At 44.4% G+C, this 21,033-nt stretch overlaps 1 protein-coding gene across 1 annotated transcript in view; it reads left to right on the forward strand.

Annotated features, from left to right (window-relative positions):
• Nucleotides 1–21,033, forward strand: part of LOC117346120 (cytosolic carboxypeptidase 6-like) — a 654,038-nt gene that overhangs the window by 165,110 nt on the left and 467,895 nt on the right. Inside the window, exon 3 of the mRNA XM_033915525.1 lies at nt 11,895–12,009. Coding sequence (XP_033771416.1) covers nt 11,972–12,009 — 38 coding nt within the window. The 5' untranslated portion in view covers nt 11,895–11,971. The remainder of the gene's footprint in view (nt 1–11,894; nt 12,010–21,033) is intronic.

Here is a 21,033-nt window from a genome sequence, read left to right on the forward strand (position 1 = left end):
TTTTTAGGCCCTTTGTTATGAAATTCTCACATACTGAACAGAGCTATTCTTAAGGTTTATTTTTGAGTATCACTTTTATAATTCTTTTGTAGGTTTGAAATATGATGTCTAGGTAGGACTTCATGACCCAACCTTGCCCTCCCTCCTTTTGGATTTCGTGCTATGGGCCAGATTCTACAAAAGTTGCTGAAATGTTGGTACCAATAAAACTCAATGCTCAAAGCTATTCTATAAAAGGGGCTTTGGGATGAGCTCTCTTTATAGAATAGCATTAAGGGCCAAATTTGGCACCCAACGGTGAGTGATAGGATTTATGCCAGCTGAAAATTGGCGTACATCCTGACTTTCAAACTGGGCATGGATCACTGCCCCTCCCATGGCATTGCCCCATTTTGAGTTGCACAGGATCAAATTTAGGCCCTCTTTTACTAAGGTGCACTAACCGAAAAGCGCGGGCTAATCGAATTAGCGTGCACTAAACGCTAACGCGTCCATAGATTAACGTGCGCTAAATCAATTAGTGCACGCTAATCATTTAGCGCACCTTAGTAATGAAGGAGTCTGGGACTGGTTTTCCTAAGTGTTGAACTAAATTTTCTCTTTAATAAAATGCTGAATTATGTTTAGCTGCAGACCTAACTTATCTCCTGTTCGAGCCTGCCTGCACTGGGTGTGTTAGCTTGGGCATTCTAGCTTCTTATGGCTATTTCAGCATAAACGACATGTAACAGAAAGACTGCAGGGCTTAGATAAGTGACCTGCTAGTGACCTGCTAGTGTGAGCTTAGGACCAATGATTGTTAAGAAAAGTTACACGTGAAAAGATTTTTCTAGAATTCAGTTGTATAGTCAGAAAAATGTATAAATATTCCTGTAACTTCCGGGTTTCGGGACTTCTGAAGCCAGCTTGGGGCTCAGAGGTCCGAATATGCTGAATAAACATCTGTGCTTTCTTCAAGTCTCTAAGTGACCTTTCAGTAAAAGAGGGGGTTAGGCACCCATTGTAACAGATTAGAGGATAGCGACATTGGTGCCCAGATCATAATCCGTGCTTATTAAGTGCTTATTAGCTACAATAATTAAATGATTGGGGCCTATTAACCAATTATTTTGGGCACTGATCTGGGATCTACGTCCAGTTTTATTTTATTTTTATTTATCTTTATTTTTGTTGAAGAATATAATCAATATTTTGTGTGATAGATGTGTGATATTTACCTTAGTTTATTTTTTTTGCTTTGCCTTTCCGATTTTTAAATGGAGTTCTTTTCATTACTTTGATTGGATTATATTGTTAACCACCTAGATCCTATTTGGCAAACTGAGCGGTATATAAAGATTTGTAATAAACATGAACAAATTTGGATGGCAGTTATAGAATCTAGGGGTATGGGATTTGGGCATGCAGTGTTTCAAGTTTAATAAATATTTTGATAAAATTGCAATTTCAAAAAATGCAAAGCGATGTACAATAAAATGTGAGGAAGACAAGTCAAAACAATTAAGAACGTAGACATGGACAAACATGGCTTATTAGCTACAAAAGGAAGGCTGGGAGAACTACAATTTGTAATACAAAAGAAAACAATTAAAGGAGAAAACATAAGGACAGGGAGAAAGAGAATAATCAAAGCCTTTTGGAAGTCTTAACTGTCGAAAGCGTCTTTCTACAGAAAGCTTTTTAGTAAACCTTTGAATTTATCTAATGCTAGGAATAATTAAGAAGGGGATCATGAACAGATCGGAGAAGGTTATCATGCCTTTGTACCGAGCCATGGTACGCCCTCACCTGGAATACTGCGTCCAGCACTGGTCGCCGTACTTGAAGAAGGACACGGTACTACTTGAAAGGGTCCAGAGAAGAGCGACTAAAATGGTTAAGGGGCTGGAGGAGTTGCCGTACAGTGAGATTGGAGAAACTGGGCCTCTTCTCCCTTAAAAAGAGGAGACTGAGAGGGGACATGATCGAAACATTCAAAATAATGAAGGGAATAGACTTAGCAGATAGAGACAGGTTGTTCACCCTCTCCAAGGTAGAGAGAACGAGAGGGCACTCTCTTAAGTTGAAAGAGGATAGATTCTGTACAAACGTAAGGAAGTTCTTCTTCACCCAGAGAGTGGTAGAAAACTGGAACGCTCTTCCGGAAGCTGTAATAGGGGAAAACACCCCCCAGGGACTCAAGACAAAGTTGGACAAGTTCCTGCTAAACTGGAATGTACGCAGGTGAGGCTGGACTCATTTAGAGCACTGGGGGCCGCCGCATGAGCGGACTGCTGGGCACGATGGACCACCGATCTGACCCAGCAGTGGCAATTCTTATGTTCTTATGTTCTCAGTTGTTTTGGCAGTGAATTCCACGTTTGTGGGGCTACAACAGAAAAAATAGTATCTCTCCGGGTATTAATACATCTTAAAGATGGGATGGCCAGGTATTTGTCATCAGATCATAATGTTCTTGATGGAGTTTAAGGAATGAGCATTCTCTCTAGGAATAGGGGAAATTTACAGATTAATACTTTATAAGTTAATAAACATATTTTAAATGTAATTCTGTGGTTTATTGGTAGCCAATGAGCATGCTTTAGAAGGGGAGCACCATGATCAAACTTCCTGGACTTGGTGATGATTTTTATGCGAAATTTTGGATGATTTGTAACCGTGCATAGAAGATGTGCACACAAGTCCAAACTGATGTCAATTATCATCAATAATTGTCAATGCCCAATTATCACTGTTAATTGGCTTGTTCCCCAATTTAATTGTGCATGCTCCTCAGGATTGTGCCCAAATTTGGATGCCCATTATAGAATCTAGGAAATAGACAAAGGGCCAGATTCTCTAAAGCAAGGGTGTCAAAGTCCCTCCTCGAGGGCCGCAATCCAGTCGGGTTTTCAGGATTTCCCCAATGAATATGCATGAGATCCATTTGCATGCACCGCTTTCATTGTATGCTAATAGATCTCATGCATATTCATTGGGGAAATCCTGAAAACCCGACTGGATTGCGGCCCTCGAGGAAGGACTTTGACACCCCTGCTCTAAAGGGTGCCTAACTTCATTGGCAAAAATCCACTTAAAAGGCTCACTAATTACTAAAAAAAAATTTAATTGGACCATAAGCACCTGTCCGATTCTGTAAAAGACAGGCACCTGTCTCATGATGCTTAGCGGCACCTAGAGCCTAAGTGGGTGTTTCTAATGGGCGCAGAATGACTTAGGCGCTGCTAAGCGCAATTTTCTAAAAACTTAGGCACCTGAAACGTAGGCCTTTAAAACCCTGGTCTACATTTCAGGCGCCTAACTCCCTCTTTTACAAAGGTGTGCTATGCTTTTTAGCGCATGCTAAATATTGCACGTTAAACATGCACTAACATAGAAACATAGAAACATAGAAAAATGACGGCAGAAAAGGGCCAAAGCCCATCAAGTCTGCCCACTCCAGTGACCCTTCCCCCATGAGTTTGCTCACCAACCTCCTGCCCTTACCTCATTAGAGATCCCACATGAATATCCCATTTATTTTTGAAATCTGCCACGCTGTTGGCCTCAATCACCTGCCGTGGGAGTTCATTCCAATGATCGACCACCCTCTCAGTGAAGAAATACTTTCTGGAGTCCCCATGAAATTTCCCTCCCCTGATTTTCAGCGGATGCCCTCTGATGGACGAAGGTCCCATAAGACGAAAAATATCCTCTTCCACCTCGATACGACCCGTGATATATTTAAATGTCTCAATCATGTCTCCTCTCTCTCTTCGTTCCTCAAGTGAGTACAGCTGCAATTTATTCAGCCTTACTTCATACGGAAGATCCTTGAGCCCCAAGACCATCCTGGTGGCCATCCGCTGAACTGACTCAACTCTCAGCACATCTTTCTGGTAATGTGGTCTCCAGAATTGAACACAATATTCCAAATGAGGTCTCACCATGGACCTGTACAGTGGCATTATGACCTCTGGCATCCTGCTGATAAAACCTCTATGGATACAACCCATCATTTGCCTTGCCTTGGAGGAAGCCTTTTCCACTTGATTGGCGGTTTTCATGTCATCACTAATGATTACTCCTAAATCCCGTTCTTCCGTGGTCCTAACTAAGGTCTCACCATTTAACGTGTAAGTCCTGCACAGATTTCTTTTACCCAGGTGCATCACTTTGCATTTTTTAGCATTGAAGTTGAGCTGCCAAGTCGATGACCATTGTTCTAATAGTAGTAGGTCCTGCGTCATACTGTCAGGCATAGTGCTTTTACCTACTATGTTGCACAGTTTGGCGTCATCGGCAAACAATGATATTTTTCCTCTGAGCCCTTGGGTCATATCACTTATGAATATGTTGAATAGGATTGGACCTAAGACCGAGCCCTGTGGCACTCCACTGGTCACATCTGATGTTTTGGATGGGGTACCATTTACCATCACCCTCTGAATTCTACCGCTCAGCCAATCTTTAACCCATGCAGCTAGTGTTTCCCCTAATCCCAGCGATTTCAACTTGTTCAATAACCTGCGGTGTGGGACGCTATCAAAAGCTTTGCTGAAGTCCAAATACACTACGTCCAGGGACTCCCCGGCATCCAGTTGTCTTGTTACCCAGTCGAAGAAGCTAATCAGATTTGATTGGCAGGACCTGCCCTTGGTAAATCCATGTTGATGGGGATCACGTAGATTTTCTTCATCCAGTATTGTATCAAGTTTCTGTTTGATCAGTGTTTCCATGAGCTTGCATACTATGGATGTGAGACTTACCGGTCTGTAATTTGCCGTCTCTGTCCTGCAGCCCTTTTTGTGGAGTGGAATAACGTTAGCTGTTTTCCAGTCCAAGGGGACTCTTCCCGTGCTTAGGGAGAGATTGAAGAGCACAGACAATGGTTCCGCCAGGACTTCACTCAACTCTCTGAGCACCCTGGGGTGTAGGTTGTCTGGTCCCATGGCTTTGTTCACTTTGAGTCTTGAAAGTTCGCAGTAGACGCTACTGGGCGTAAACTTGAAGTCTTGAAACGGGTCTTTCTGGCTTTCCCTTGTCTGTAAAAGTGGACCGGATCCCGGTGCCTCACAGGTGAAAACCGAGCAGAAGTATTCATTTAGTAGCTCGGCCTTAGTGGAATCCGATTCTGCATAATTCCCGTCCGATTTCCTGAGTCGTTCTATCCCATCTTTGTTTCTTTTCCTGTCACTAATATACCTAAAGAAGGATTTATCCCCTTTCTTAATGTTCCGGCTAGATTCTCCTCTATTCGGAGCTTGGCCTCTCTGACTGCCTTCTTGACAGCTTTAGACCTGTCCTGATAGTCTTCTTTTGCCTCCTGCTTTCCTAAATGTTTGTAGGTGATAAATGCTTTTTTCTTCTCCTTAACAAGGTCCGAAATTTCAGTACTGAACCACTGGGGTCTCTTGTTTCTCCGACTTTTGCTGACCGTTTTTACATAGCGATTTGTTGCTTCATGCAGGGTGGATTTCAGAGTCGACCACATATTCTCCACGTTGTCGGTTTGTGCTTGGTTCTGCAGCTCCCGGTGGACAAAATCTCCCATGTGTTCGAAGTCTGTGCCTTTAAAGTTGAGGACTCTCGTCACTGTATTTGATCTAGAGAAACCCCATCTGAGGTTAAGCCATACCATGTTATGGTCGCTGGAGGCCAGCGTATCTCCTACCAATACTTCTGTGACGCTGTCTCCGTTGGTGAGTACCAGGTCTAGTATCGCCTGGTTTCTAGTGGGCTCCAGTACCATTTGTTTGAGTCGTGCTGCCTTTATGGAGGTTAATATTCTTCTGCTGCCAGAGGTAGTCGCAGAGAGTGTGTTCCAATCTGCATCGGGCATGTTGAAGTCTCCTAGTAGAACTGTGTCCCCGCGATTAGCGCACGCGTTGATTCAGCATGCGCAAAATCCACGCTAAAACGCTTAGAGTGCCTTTGTAAAAGAGAGCCTAAGTTTTTAAACTAAACTAAACTAAACTAAACCTTAAGTTTATATACCGCGTCATCTCCACGGAAGTGGAGCTCGACACGGTTTACAGGGATTAAAAATAAAGAGGAGGAACTACAATGGAAGGAGGGAGAGGTAAGGTGAACAAGGACGGAGGAGGTACATAGAATAATGGAGAGGGAGGGAGTGGTTACATTTTGTTGAAAAGCCAGGTTTTCAGATGTTTTCTGAAATGTTGGAGGGAGGTCGAACTCCGAAGATGGGCCGTAAAGCTGTTCCACAGCTCAGTGATCCTGAAGAGGAGGGATGTACCATGTTTTCCTGTATGGGAGATGCCAATTAGAGAAGGGAAGGATAGTTTGAATTTCTGAGTGGATCTGGTGGAGTGAGTGCTCGAGAGCCAAGATAGTGGGAAGAGGGGAGGAAGGATGCCGTGAAGAGATTTGAAGGTAAGACAAGCGCATTTGTAGCGAACCCTGAGGAAGACTGGGAGCCAGTGAAGCTTAGACAGAAGCGGGGAGACGTGGTCAAATTTGCCTTTTGCGAAGATTAATTTAGCTGCGGTGTTCTGAATCCGCTGAAGTCTGAGAAGATGTTTCTTTGTTAGGCTTAGAAAGATGGAGTTGCAGTAATCGAGTCGGGATAGAATGATGGATTGGACAAGGACGGCAAAATGTTGTTGGTGGAAGCAGGATCTAACTTTTCTTAGCATATGGAGATTGAAAAAGCATTTTTTTACTAGGGAGTTGATGTGGTCGTTAAAGGACAGTGTAGAGTCAATGATGATTCCCAGAACTTTGCTAGAGTGCTCAAGCTGCAGATTGGTGCCAGAGGAAAGTGGGATGTGGGAGGGTAGCTGATCCAGTTTCGGGCCGAGCCAAAGTAGTTTTGTTTTGGCCTCATTTAGTTTCATTTGAACAGTGAGGGCCCAGGATTGTAGACTTGTTATACAGGATGAGATGTTAACCGAGAGGTTGGTGAGGTTAGAGTCGGTCTCAATAAGGACGAGGATGTCGTCGGCGTAGGTGTAAAGTGTCTCCGAGGTGGAAAGTTGGCACCGCTGGCTGAGATTCTGTAAACGGTACCTGTGATTGACAGGCAGTCGGCGCCATTTTCTTTTTTAGGCGCCTTGCCGATTTAGGCTCTACTTTTAGAATGGGCCCCAAAATGAGACAAACAAGCCTGTTTACTATTGTATCATGATTGTCTATATAAACAGCGTATTTTTTTGTGGGAACATATAACCCAGAGCAGTTGTTCTTTCTCAAAAGGTAGTAAAATAAACTAGAGGCCGTGCGTTAGCATTGCCTGAGAATGGCAGTGTGGAAAAAGGTGCCGTCCAGGCACGATTAAAACCGAGGAATGCTGTTATTTTTAATTGTTTATTGCTCATCAGAACTTGCTGCTGACTTCCGTTGATCCAGAATACTGAGGCTAGGGTGAACTTTGCAAAAAGAAAATTTGATCATGTTTCTCCGCTTTTGCTAAAACTTCACTGTCTTCCAATTATTTCTAGAGTCTATTTCAAGTGTGCTTGCTTTACATTTACGGTCTTGTATGGCATTTTTCCTTCCTTCTATTTTCCTTCCTTCCTTCTTCTATTTTGTACCTCTGAAATACTTGTTGTATCCCTGATATTCTTCCGGATATATCTAACCTCTTTCGACCTACCAATGTAATTTGAAATTATTTTCTGTGACATCGCTGTCTGTGTACAGTCTCTTCCTCTGAAAACCACTCTGAACTTCTTGTGGTATTTGCGGTATCTAATATAATAAAACGCTAGGCCGCGCATGCACACTTCCTATGTGTGCTCCGGTTTTCCGTGAGCTGTAGTGACACATAAGAAGTGCGCATGCGCGGCTTACGCTCTGTCCTGCTCCCTGTTGAAAGACGCAGCGTCTCCCTTACACTAACTTTGCCGTCGCCGCCACTCCGCTCTCTCTCTTCCTCCCCCCCCCCCGAGGCGGATGGCCAGCGGCTTACGCTCATGCGCTGGCTTGGCGCACCAGAGGGCAAGATGAAGGGGGTGCGGAGCAGCACTGGCGGCGGCAGTGTCCGGTAGGGAACACGTCCACGAGTCCCCCCTCCCGCATCAACTGCTGCTGCTCCTGTTTGAAGCGGCCTGCTGAGGTTTGTGGCCGGCTGTAGCGAACCTCGCAGGCCGCTCTCCACATGGAGCACGTTCCTTCTGACGCGATTGCGTCAGAGGGAACATGCTACCATATGGAGAGCGGCCTGCGAGGTTCACTACAGCCGTTCATGAACCTAAGCAGGCCGCTTTGAACAGGAGCAGCAGCGGCGGAAGCAACCATGGGTGGATGGAGGGAGGGGAAGAACAGGAGGGGAAGCGAAAAAGAAGGGCTATGGAGCAGGCAGGAAAGAGGGCTGCTTTGGGGGCAGGGGTGTGCTGGGGCCAGATAGCAATCGGGGGGAGGGAGGAACAGAAGGGGGGCCACAAAGCAGGCAGGCATTGCACAACAGGGGGAAAGGGGGCTGCTTTGGGGGGAGAGTTGTGCTGGGGGAAATCGGGGGGAGGGAGAAACAGAAGGGGAGCCACGAAGCAGGCAGGCATTGCACAACAGGAGGAGAGGTGAAAGGGGGCTGCTTTGGCAAACAGGGGGGGCCAGGGAGACAGACAGAAAGAAAGACGCACAGACAGGGGACCTGGGAGAGACACAGACACAAAGAATGACAGACAGACAGCGTCCAGGGAGAGAGACAAATAAAAAAAAAAAACAACACACCATACATACAGACATCTACTCTAGCATCCGTTAATGTAACGGGCTTAAAGACTAGTGCAAAAATAAAATTATTAGTTGTTATTATTACAAGATCTGAGACTCCCAGACCCACTCAAAAACTTACATTATCCTTTCTTACGCTGAAAGGCATCATCCATACCGGAAAACTAGGGAAGCCTCTTCTTTTTAAAAATTACTGAGTTCTGGAATAATTTTCCTGTCCAGTTGCGTGATCTGGGCTCTCTCCAATCATTCCGTAAACATCTGAAAACTTGGCTTTTTTCAAAATTCTGATCTTCGTTTCCTTCTATATTATCCCTATCCCTAATGTTTGGGTTGTGTGTGTTGTTTTTTTTACTGTAAACCGTGTTGAGCTCTTTTCTTATAGAGAAGATGCGGTATATAAACTTAAAGTTTAGTTTAAAATAAGATATAAAAAGGATGGAGTCGGCCTAGAAGGCAACTTTTAAAATAGCCAGTGGTCTTAATGATCTCAATTTGCACACTTTGGAAAAAAGCTGGGAGAGGGGAGATTTGATAACAGAACCGGTGTTAGGGGGTGGCAAACAGGGTAATTGCCCTGGACCTCTATATAGGGCTACCGGATTTTTCCGATGGAAATTCCGCACCCATGGCCACGCCCCCAGATGGCATCTGCGCCCTTCCCGATGTGATTTCAAGGGGAAGCTTTTCAAAACCCAAAGTGCCGGGTTTTGAAAAGCCATCCGGACCCCCCTCCCTCCCCGACATGTCCTCGAAAATCTAGACGTCTGGTAACCCTATCCTTATACCACAGAGGGCCCCAAGTCTGCATCAAGCTTTTTCGTCTTCTAGTCGGTTCTCCACAAAGAATCAGAACAGGTTACAGGTTAACATACATAATATACAGTTGCCATAGTTACAATACAAGTTATTTCGATACAAGTTTTTATCTTAACATGACACATACTAGGGTCCCTTCCCCAGTTTCTGCCGTGGGCCCCCTAACCCCAGCCATTTTGATAGAGACATTTAAATAACTTTGTGGCACAAATGCACAGGAGGTGAACCTGTTTCAGCTGAAAAGAAGCCCTGGGCCGAGGGGGCGTAAGAGGAAGGTGAAAGGGGCAGACTCAGGAGTAACCTACAGAAATATTTCTTCCTGGAAAGACTGGTGAATTTGTGGGTTAGATGAAGCAGTATAGCAGTTTCAACTGCGAGTTAATTCTCTATTTCAAGTGTGCTTGCAGTATTTCTATGCTAATCCTGAAGAAATGCATCTTGGCGTGACGGTGCGCTTGCACGTTAATTATTCAACAGGTCACCTGCAATTGAATTAGTGTGCAGTAGTTAGGCTATTACACAGTGTATTTTTAGCATAATTGCGGCAAAATAATCCTAGGGGAGGAAAGAGAGTTTTTCTAATGAAAGGCTCAAAGCCCCTAAATGTTATGTTTTTCTGAACCTTTATTCTATTATCGTGCTGCTGACTCTGCAAGGTTGTGCCTATAAGTTGACTTCATTTTCAAAATAATAGAGAGAAATATTGCCCTGAGATGACTTGAGGCCCGATTCAGTAACCTCTTTTCCCACAGACACAGAAGAGGAGAATAGCTTTTTTCTAAATCTGACTATTTAATGAGGGATAGAAGAGGTAAGGCAAAAAAATATATACATATACAGTACTATAAAGGTGTCCATCAGTTTTTAGGTACATCAGCATGAAGCAGTGAATGCTATCGGGATCACTCTGAAAATTCAGCAAATGACCCAGTATTCAGGCCTTGCGTACATCTTAATGTTTCCCCTGGGCATGCCCTCAGCCTTTTGCAATTTCTGGTATTAGGCCTAAAGCTGGTTCCTGGGGAAGACAGCTGAGTTTCAACATTTCTTTGTAACTCTGGTCCATTCATTACTTTTTGGAGAGGCTATTGTTTCAGATGCCCATGGCCTCATTGCATGAAAGTGAATCGTAGCGTTGCCCCATCTCCCAGGGGCTGTTCCATGCACTTTTTAAAAACAACAAAAGAAATTGACCCTATTCACTCCACAAAAATCCACACACATAAAAAAAGCTAGTGGAAATCTGATGTCCAAGTTGATGGCTTTATTAAAACAAATAAATCATTCCCATAAATACATCTAGGGCCGGAACCTCTAGAAACATTTGGACCCTACACAGTCCGTGTTTCGACACAATTGCCTTCTTCAGGGGTCCCTATTGGTCCTAATGGACTTTTGGATTAAAACAAAAGGTCTCTACGCAAAACCGACATGCTCAAAATGACATAAAATTGTGCTCCAAACTCATAGGCTCAAAAGTGAAAAAGACCCCTGAAGAAGACAATTGTGTCGAAACACGGACCGTGTAGGGTCCAAATGTTTCTAGAGGTCCCGGCCCTAGATGTATTTATGGGGATGATTTATTTATTTTAATAAAGCCATCAACTTGGACATCAGCTCTCCACAAGTTCTTTGCCCTATTTTTACAGGCCTTGGTGAACAAATGTCCTGCCGGTTATTGGGGGAAGGCAAACCTGCTACAAAAGTGTTTATTTGACAAATAAAGCTGCAGATTTTCAAACCTACACATGGCTTGGGAATTGACTTGAAGAGAGATATCAAAGGTCACAGTGGTCTAGATTATTCTCAATGTAGTGGTATTGTTAACAGCTTACAAACCACTTTGTAGTATCTAGGTAGTTGCCAGAACGAAGGTTACCATATGGCTCCAGAAAAAGGAGGACGGATTGAGACATCCGGGTTTTACTTCCGTTGCTTTCAATGGAAATAAAATCTGTCCTTCTTACTTCCCGGATGTCTCGATCCTTTATCGGGAGCCATATGTAAACCCTATGCCAGATTGATCTGTAGAAGGAGATTGTAGGCAGCTGAGCGTTATCAGTTAGTGTGATATTTAAATCCACCATCCACATAAAGTTAGGACAGTGAAAAGGTTGACTTAACTTTATCTAGTCTGCTATCAAGATACAGATCTCAATATTGCTGGGGTTACTGTTGAATCTGGATATTCAAAGCCGGCATCTGGATTTAATTCAGCTGCAGGGGCAGGCATTCGAAAACAAAGCAACTGACTGCCCTGGCTGAATACTGACTTGTTAATCTTTATTCCTAAAAGTGTAAGGTGTGACCAAACCTTAGACAAAGATGATGTTATTAAGCAGAGTGTGAACGAAATTCCAACACTTACATTGCCGTATTTTTTTTTCTGTTTGTCGTAGGTATAATTGATTTCCTTGTGAGCCAGCATCCAGTAGCTAAAGTTCTGAGGGATAATATCATTTTCAAGATTGCACCCATGCTTAACCCAGATGGGGTCTACCTGGGCAATTACAGGTATGTGTGCAATAATTTTCTGTATAACAAGACCAGATATTGTAGGGTTATCAGATTTTAACCCTAACCCTTGCGTAAAATCCGGATCCATAGACCCGCCCCCAAGTTCACCCATTTTTACCCACCCCTGCCCCATTATACCCATGCCATGCCCTAGCCCCGCCTCTAGCCCCACCCCCTCAACCTACTCATTGGGAGGGAGGGCATCCGTGCATGTGCGGATGCCCCTCCCGATGCGATCTGCTTTTCAAAATCCAGACACGTGCCGGGTTTCGAAAAGCCGTCCGGATGCTCAGACATGCCCTCTAAAAAGAGGTAACCCTACCAAGAATCAATATTGGTATTAATTTTTAATGTTTAATACCCAGTCTGAACAAACAGGAGAAGGTATTTCTAACATTGTAAGCTTGAAATCTTTCGGTGGTCCTCCGAGCTTTCTTGTATTCACACTGTGACCCTTTAAATGAAAAAGGTTGGAGACCCCTGCTGTAGTTTGTCATGTATGGTGGCTTGGACTGCCTGAGATTTGCAGGCTGAAGTGGTTGTTGTTTTTTGAAGCCACAAGATTTCACATTTGTTGGACTGTATTAAGACAGCCTACTATATGAAAAGCTGCTGTCCTATCCAGTCCTTAGGCCACACCTAAGTACCCTCAAACCTTGGTCTGCAAGCATGATTTGTTCCGGAAGCATGCTCGTAATCCAAAGCACTCGTATATTAAAGCAAATTTCCCCATAGGAAATGATGGAAAACTCAGACGATTCGTTCCACAATCGAAAAACTTTAATGCAAAATACTATACGTACTTGTATTGCAAGACCTCACTCGTTTAGAATGGTCACTACACTCCTTGCAGAGCGTCTTAGAGAAGAAGAACCATCGGCTCAGTTGTGATGTGACGTGTGTATACTGTATGTACTCGTATTGCAAGACCTCGCTCGTTTCGAACTAGTCCCCACTATACTCCCGCAGCATCAGAGAGAGAAGAACCATCGCTCAGTTGTGATGATGTGACGTGTGTATACTGGTATGTACACGTTATTGCAAGACCTCGCTCGTTTCGAACAGGGGTACCCACTATACTCCCACAGCGTCAGAGAGAGAAGAACCATCGGCTCAGTTGTGATGTGACGCGTGTATACTGTATGTACTTCTATTGCAAGACAGTTGCTTGTATAAGTTAAAATTTAATAAAATGTATTGCTTGGAATACTGTGTCCAACATTGGTCCTCCCTACCTAAAGAAGGATATAAAAACTGCTGGAGAGGGTGCAGAGACGAGCAACAAAACTGGTGAAGGGTATGGAGAAACTGGAATACGAGGACAGACTTATAACACTAGGATTGTTCTCCCTTGAGAAAAGGAGACATGCGTGGGGATATGATCGAGACCTTCAAAATACTGAAAGGAATCGACAAAATAGAGCAGAGAAGATTATTTACATTGTCCAATTTGACACGGACTAGAGGACATGTAATGAAGCTAAGGGGGGACAGGTTCAGGACTAATGTCAGGAAGTTCTGTTTCACTCAGAGAGTGGTTGACACCTGGAATGCCCTCCCAGAGGAGATTATGACGGAATCGACCGTCCTAGGCTTCAAGAGCAAACTAGATGCATATCTCCTTAAGAGAGGCATATAAAGATATGGTGGACTATAAATTACGCCAGGTGTACACCTGGCGGGGCCTTCCGCGTGTGCGGATCGCGCGACTTGATGGACCGAAGGTCTGATCCGGAGATGGCAGTTCTTATGTTCTTATGTGTCTTGCAAAAACACTTTCAAACCAAGTAATTTGCAATCCAAGGTTTTACTGTAGTCTGGATTTCAGGATATCTAAAATGAGTATTGATGCAGATGGATCTGTGTGCAAAGCAGAGATTAGGAGGCAGGGTTAGAGCAGGCCAGGAACAAGGCCAGTGGAATTTGCTATTGTGGCATATAAACCTCTGTGGTTATTAGGCCAACAGTCGCTGCTGAATCTACAAACAAAAGTAAAATGTTGCCACTGCCACTCCACTGTATCCGGTGGTCATAGCTAGAGAATGACACAGGGACAAATTTCTTCCACGTCCCCGCAGGAACTCAATTTCCTCATCATGTCCCCCCCAAGTTTTTATCGCTATCCCTGTCCCTGCCCCATTCCTGTAAGCTCTGCCTTAACCGCATAAGCCTCAAACACTTATGATTTTAAAGTTGTCTGAGGCTTGTGCAGATGAGGACGGAGCTTAGGCATTGGTGGAATGAGGCATTATGACATCACAATCTGAGCTCTAGAAATGTTGCTACTTAGGATTTTAAAGTGTTTGAGGCTTGTGCAGATGAGGACAGAGCTTAGGCATTGGTGAATGAGGCATTATGACATCACAATCTGAGCTCTAGAATGTTGCTACTTAGGATATGTAAAGTGTTTGAAGCTTGTGCGGATGAGGACGGAGCTTAGGCATTGGTGGAATGAGGCATTATGACATCACAATCTGAGCTCTAGAAATGTTGCTACTTAGGATTTTAAAGTGTCTGAGGCTTGTGCGGATGAGGACAGAGCTTAGGCATTGGTGGAATGAGGACAGAGCTTAGGCATTGGTGGAATGAGGCATTATGACATCACAATCTGAGCTCTAGAATGTTGCTACTTAGGATTTTAAAGTGTCATGAGGCTTGTGCGGAATGAGGACAGAGCTTAGGCATTGGTGGAATGAGGCATTATGACATCACAATCTGAGCTCTAGAATGTTGCTACTTAGGATTTTAAAGTGTCTGAGGCTTGTGCGGATGAGGACAGAGCTTAGGCATTGGTGGAATGAGGCATTATGACATCACAATCTGAGCTCTAGAATGTTGCTACTTAGGATTTTAAAGTGTCTGAGGCTTGTGCGGATGAGGACAGAGCTTAGGCATTGGTGGAATGAGGCATTATGACATCACAATCTGAGCTCTAGAATGTTGCTACTTAGGATTTTAAAGTGTCTGAGGCTTGTGCGGATGAGGACAGAGCTTAGGCATTGGTGGAATGAGGCATTATGACATCACAATCTGAGCTCTAAGAATGTTGCTACTTAGGATTTTAAAGTGTCTGAGGCTTGTGCGGATGAGGACAGAGCTTAGGCATTGGTGGAATGAGGCATATGACATCACAATCTGAGCTCTAGAATGTTGCTACTTAGGATTTTAAAGTGTCTGAGGCTTGTGCGGATGAGGACGGAGCTTAGGCATTGGTGGAATGAGGCATTATGACATCACAATTTGAGTTCTAGAATGTTGATACTTATGATTTTAACGCGTTTGAGGCTTGTGCGGATGAGGACGGAGCTTAGGCATTGGTGGAATGAGGCATTATGACATCACAATTTGAGTTCTAGAATGTTGATACTTATGATTTTAAAGTGTTTGAGGCTTGTGCGGATGAGGACAGAGCTTGCAGGAATGGGGCAGGGACAGGAAAAGAACTCACAGGGATGGGAAAATGAGTTCCAGGGACAGGAAAAAATATGTCCCTGTGTTATTCTCTAGTCACAGACACTAAAATATCAGGGCCCGTGGTGGTTATGTAGGAAATAGGGATGTATTCTGGTCCAGCACTTTCCAAAGAGCAAGTGGCATGATTTCTTGTGGAGACCGGAAAAAGTAACTGTTACTATAAGAAAGGCAGCCAGAGATTTTATTAAAATAGAAGTGATCACATTTGTCCTTCATGGCATGTGGTAAAATAAAACAATATTAGCTGTTATCTTACTTATCCAGAAGTAAAAAAGAAAATAGATATGATAACATTGAACATATAGATTTTCTGAAGACATTCATACCATAGGCAGGAGTGGAAATACTGTATCTGGGAAGTTCAGCAGGTTAAAAAAAAAGTGTGGGCCAGTTCATGGACAGACCTGAGAGCATTCATGGAGTATTTATAGAGGCTCCATCTACTGCATATCCCTGAGTTGTGGGTTTTGTTTTTTGTTGTTGGGGGGGGAGGGGCATGTTGAATACACTTCCCCCTCTGTTTTCGCGAATTCCGTATCTATGAATTCGCTTATTTGCGGTTTTTAAACCAAAAAAAGCATTTTCATTTTTCAGGCTATTTTAAGCCCTGAAAGCCTCCCCCCCCTTTAGCCTTACCTGGTGGTCTGGCGGGTTTTCAGGGTAGGAGCGATCTTCCCACGCTCCTGCCCCATGCAGATCGCTCACAGGAAATGGCTCGAGAGACTATGGGAGCTCAAGGCAGTCATTTCCTGTGAGCGATCTGCATGGGGCAGGAGCGTGGTAAGATCGTTCCTGCCTAAAAACCCGCTAGACCACCAGGTAAGGCTTTCAGGGCTTAAAATAGCCGGGGGAAGCGGGGGTTGGGGCAGAACCAGCCCAAATATTATTCACGGTTTTTTAATATTTGTGGGCCGGCTCTGCCCCTAACCCCCACGAATACGGAGGGGGAAGTGTATTTTCATCTGAAATATCTCCTAAATATCTTGTCTGCAAAGAGTTATTAGCTGGGAAACCTCAAAGAGCCTGAATACTCAGCTCCACACTTCAAAAACAGTAGGGAAATTAATGCCCTAGATCTGGGTCATGTTCATTTATTGCGAATATGTTTGAGGCAGTATGAGGAGAGAATGATACGGTGACAAAATTCATCACCGTTCCCGTCCCCGCGGATAACCACGGGAAATAATCCCATGTCATTTTCTAGTGTCTATTTCAACCTCGGTCCTTCTACACCAGCATTCTTCAAAGCAAAGTTTGCAGGCCAGTGGTTGTGGCCATTCATACTCTGATTCTTATGTGAGCCAAGGATAATGAAGCCATTGTGACATCACTGATGTGATTGGCTCTTAGGCACTGGTGGAATGAGGCATTATGACATCACAATATCTGCTCTGGAATGTTGCTGCTCAATCTCAGCATTCTTCAAAGCAAAGCTTGTGGGTCAGTGGTTGTGGCCATTCATACTCTGATTCTTCCCTCTCTCCTTAAAGAATGACATGAAGATGGTTTCCCCGCGGTTATCCGCGGGGACGGTGATGAATTTTGTCACCGTGTCATTCTCTAATGAGGATGAAGTCCTAACTGGCACAATAATAAGAGCAGGCTCGGTGTGCTTGTGCTGTCCAGTTTCAAAGCTTGGTCAAGCCCTGAGAGTGGTTCATGTCTGAAATGATGCCAATAATGGGTTCCAAGCTGAAGCCTCTCAAATGAGACTTTATTTGTTTTCCACAAAAAGCTTAGGCCCCTTCTTATCATTCAGGAAGGCTCCAAAGACAATTCTGTTCGCCAAGCACTTTGGAAATTAACTACTACCGTGTTTCCCCCAAAATAAGACCTACTCTGAAAATAAGCCCTAGCATGGTTTTAAGGGTAGGTCTTAATATAAGCCTTACCCCAAAAAATAAGCTCAGCGAGAAGGCCTCGAAGCAGCCTGTGAGTGCTGCTGGCCTGACGTTCCTCTTCAGCAAGGTATTTATGGTCGTGGTTGGCGGGATCAGTTGGGAGGGAAGGATGGAGGGTCATCAGCGGTTCATCTGCGCAGCAGGGGCGGCGGCAGGTGTTCAAGGGTTCTGCTGCATGAGGGATGGGAGGGATGGAGAGATAGAAAGATGCTGCAGAGGGAAGGTACACAGGGATGGGAGAGAGGGGAGGAAAGATGTTGCACATGTGGGGGAAAGCAAAGAGGAAGAATTGGGGTGAAGGAAAGGAAGGGAGAGATGATCATAAGAACATAAGAATTGTCACTGCTGGGTCAGACCAGTGGTCCATTGTGCCCAGCAGTCCGCTCATGCGGTGGCCCTTAGGTCAAAGACCAGTGCCCTAACTGAGACTAGCCTCACCTGCGTACGTTCTGGTTCAGCAGGAACTTGTCTAACTTTGTCTTGAATCCCTGGAGGGTGTTTTCCCCTATGACATCCCTGGAGGGTGTTTTCCCCTATTACAAGCGTTCCAGATTTCTACCACTCTCTGGGTGAAGATGAACTTCCTTACATTTGTACGGAATCTATCCCCTTTCAATTTTAGAGAGTGCCCTCTCGTTCTCCCTACCTTGGAGACGGTGAACAATCTGACTTTATCTGCTAAGTCTATTCCCTTCAATATCTTGAATGTTTTGATCATGTCCCCTCTGTCTCCTCTTTTCAAGGGAGAAGAGGCCCAGTTTCTCCAATCTCTCACTGTACGGCAACTCTTCCAGCCCCTTAACCATTTTAGTTGCTCTTCTCTGGACCCTTTTGAGTATTACCGTGTCCTTCTTCAGGTACGGCGACCATGAAAAAATAAGCCTTACCCGAAAATAAGACCTAGTGCCTTGTTTGGGCCCCAAATGAATATAAGACACTGTCTTTTTTGGGGGGGAAACCCAGTACTATCTCCCCTGCTTTTGTTCTTTTCTCGTCTATTTGTTTGGTATTTTTCCTTTTCTTTGTTAACCGAGTCGAGCTCCAAATTGACTGATTGGCTTTAGTTTAGTTTATATTCAGGGACATTTTAGCCATGATGGCATGTTTTGCTTTCACGAGAGCACCTTGTGAGGGGGCTTTCTCCATCTGCCTATTTCGTTATTATTTTAATTTTATCAAGTACCTTTTCATGAAGAGATTGACTCAAAATGCTTTACAATTCATTGAATAATAATCAGGCCCTCTTAAATATTTTCCCTGTCTGTCCCAGCAGGCTCACAATCTATGGTGCCTGGGGCGATGGGAGTGTTTAAGTGACTGAATGACCCAAGTGCACTTAAGATCCACCAGTAGTAACAAATTACTCTTTCACATAACAGGGCAAGGCTCTAAACAAACATTTTCCACCCACACATGCTCAAACAAATGCTAAGGCCTCCTTTTATGAAACTGTGATCGCAGTTTCTAGCACAGGGAGCCGCGCTGAATGGCCCGCGCTGCTTCTGGCACTCATTGAGTGCCTATGAGCGTCAGGAGCCACGTGGGCCATTCAACGCGGCTCCCTGCGCTAGAAACTGCGATTGCAGTTGCATAAAAGAGGGGGTAAGAGGAGAAAGCCTTAGAACCCACCCCCTATCACCCCATAGATGTGGCTCAAGGTGTACAAGGGAATAACCTTATTGGCGTAAAAAAAAAACCCAAAACCCCTCCTCCGTTATTGTGTGGTGCAATATTAATAAATGGCAATGTCGAGATAGAAAAAAACCAACTTATTTTGCCAGAAAAATTGGTGCATTGACAGTGGCCAGTGTTTCACAATTCTGCTGCCTCGGGGTGTGACATAACTGATCGATCCTTTTGAGTGGAACGCTGAAAAAGCATCTCCATGCACTCGGCGATAAGAGCATTGCCCAGCATCACAAGAGCAGCCTGGGATTGAATTCGCAACCTCAGGGTGCTGAGGCAGGAGTAGAGGTCTGCATGGGAACGGGGATCGTGGGAATCCCGCGGGTCCCACAGGGGCCCCGCGGGAATCCCCCCTAACCCATGGGACTCCCACGGGGACCCCCCTCTGGTCCACGGGACTCCCACAGGGACCCCCCTCTGGTCCACGGGACTCCCACGGGGACCTCCCTCTAGCCAACGGGACTCCCACAGGGATGGAAGGCTTTGGAAGCAGGGTTTGTCCATATAATATAATGGACACGTCAGCCTTAGCAAAAGAGGGGGTTTATAAATTAATTACCTGAACAGAAAACAAAAAAAGGGTTCCACCAAAGAGATTCCACAAGGAAAACAGCAGCACAAACACGAAAGAAACTGTGGAATTGATGATCCTGTTAGAAATAATTGCTGCTTTTTATGGGGACGGGTGGGGATGGAGGTAATTCCTTGCGGGGATGGGTGGGGAAGGAGAGGATCCTGACGGGGACGGGTGGGGACGGAGAGGATCCTGGCGGGGATGGGTGGGATTTCTGTCCCCGCGCAACTCTCTAGGCAGGAGCTCTAACCATTAGGCCACCTCCTACGTGTCTGTTTGCCTAGGTTTTTCTGTGCAAATGCAAACAAACCATGCCCAGAACAAAGCAGGAGCTGCGAGGAAGTAGCAGGGTGGTGAGAAGGTGAGGCTCCACGAAACAGTGTTTTTAAATTTAAAAAAAAAATCCAGCATTATTTCCACTGTGGAAGGATCAGATCGAAGTCTCCTCTCCAAGGTTAGGGCTAGCAGATTTCCTCTTTGACAAAAAAGAGGAACCCTATAGAATCTGGCCTCTGGTCTTTATCTGCTGCAATTTAAAAGGGCTTTCCGCGGAATGCAGTTCTAATATGCACCAACACTGTGCTACAAACTATCTTTAATTTTTACTTAGACAGGGCACGTCTGGAGCTTAGGGCAGCTACATTATTGTGAGCCGATTAGTGCAGGAGAGGCGCATGGGCCCATACCACAGTGGTCTCTAATGCATGGCTCCGGACCGCAAGTGGCCGCCAAAGTCCTCCATTGCTCTTCAGATCCTGTAAATGCGTTAATTTCAATTTTGCCCGCTTGATTAAGTAACTGCAATCTCTGAAGTGTGTTACTCAGGTGTCTCATTTCTGGAATTTGATATTGTTGACAATCCGATCAGTCTCAATATTCAAGGCTATTCTTAGACTGTAATCACTAGAAATATATCATCAGTCTCTCATTTTTCATTACTAAGACCTTTTCTCATACACTTATCACGATCCTCAGAGGGTTAAGAAATCCCTTTAGTTTGAATGTTTCGCAGTTTCTAGAATCATCTAAAGATACAATAGATAAACGTGCAACTCTTCTTGTGACTTTTAAGACAGAGTTGGAAAAACAAGCTATTTTAAAATTGTATTTTGCGAAAAAAACAGGAAATGTTTTGTGGCCAACGGGTGATAATTTTCCTGACGTCGCTAGACAAACTCAGTTTAAAAGGAAGCAGTTCCTTCAGCTAAAGCCTAAGGTTTTGGCAGTTGGAGCTACTTTCTTTTTGAAATTTCCATGCAAATGCCTTATATCGTATGGAAGTGATAAATATGTGTTTTATGATCCAGTCCAGTTAGAAGACTTTGTTAAACAGAAACCTTTGTTGAAAGTTTAGTTACTATTACTGATTTTATTTTTGGAGGACGA

The sequence above is a fragment of the Geotrypetes seraphini genome, chromosome 12, assembly GCF_902459505.1.
Source record: "Geotrypetes seraphini chromosome 12, aGeoSer1.1, whole genome shotgun sequence".
In the NCBI taxonomy this organism is placed as follows: domain Eukaryota; kingdom Metazoa; phylum Chordata; class Amphibia; order Gymnophiona; family Dermophiidae; genus Geotrypetes; species Geotrypetes seraphini.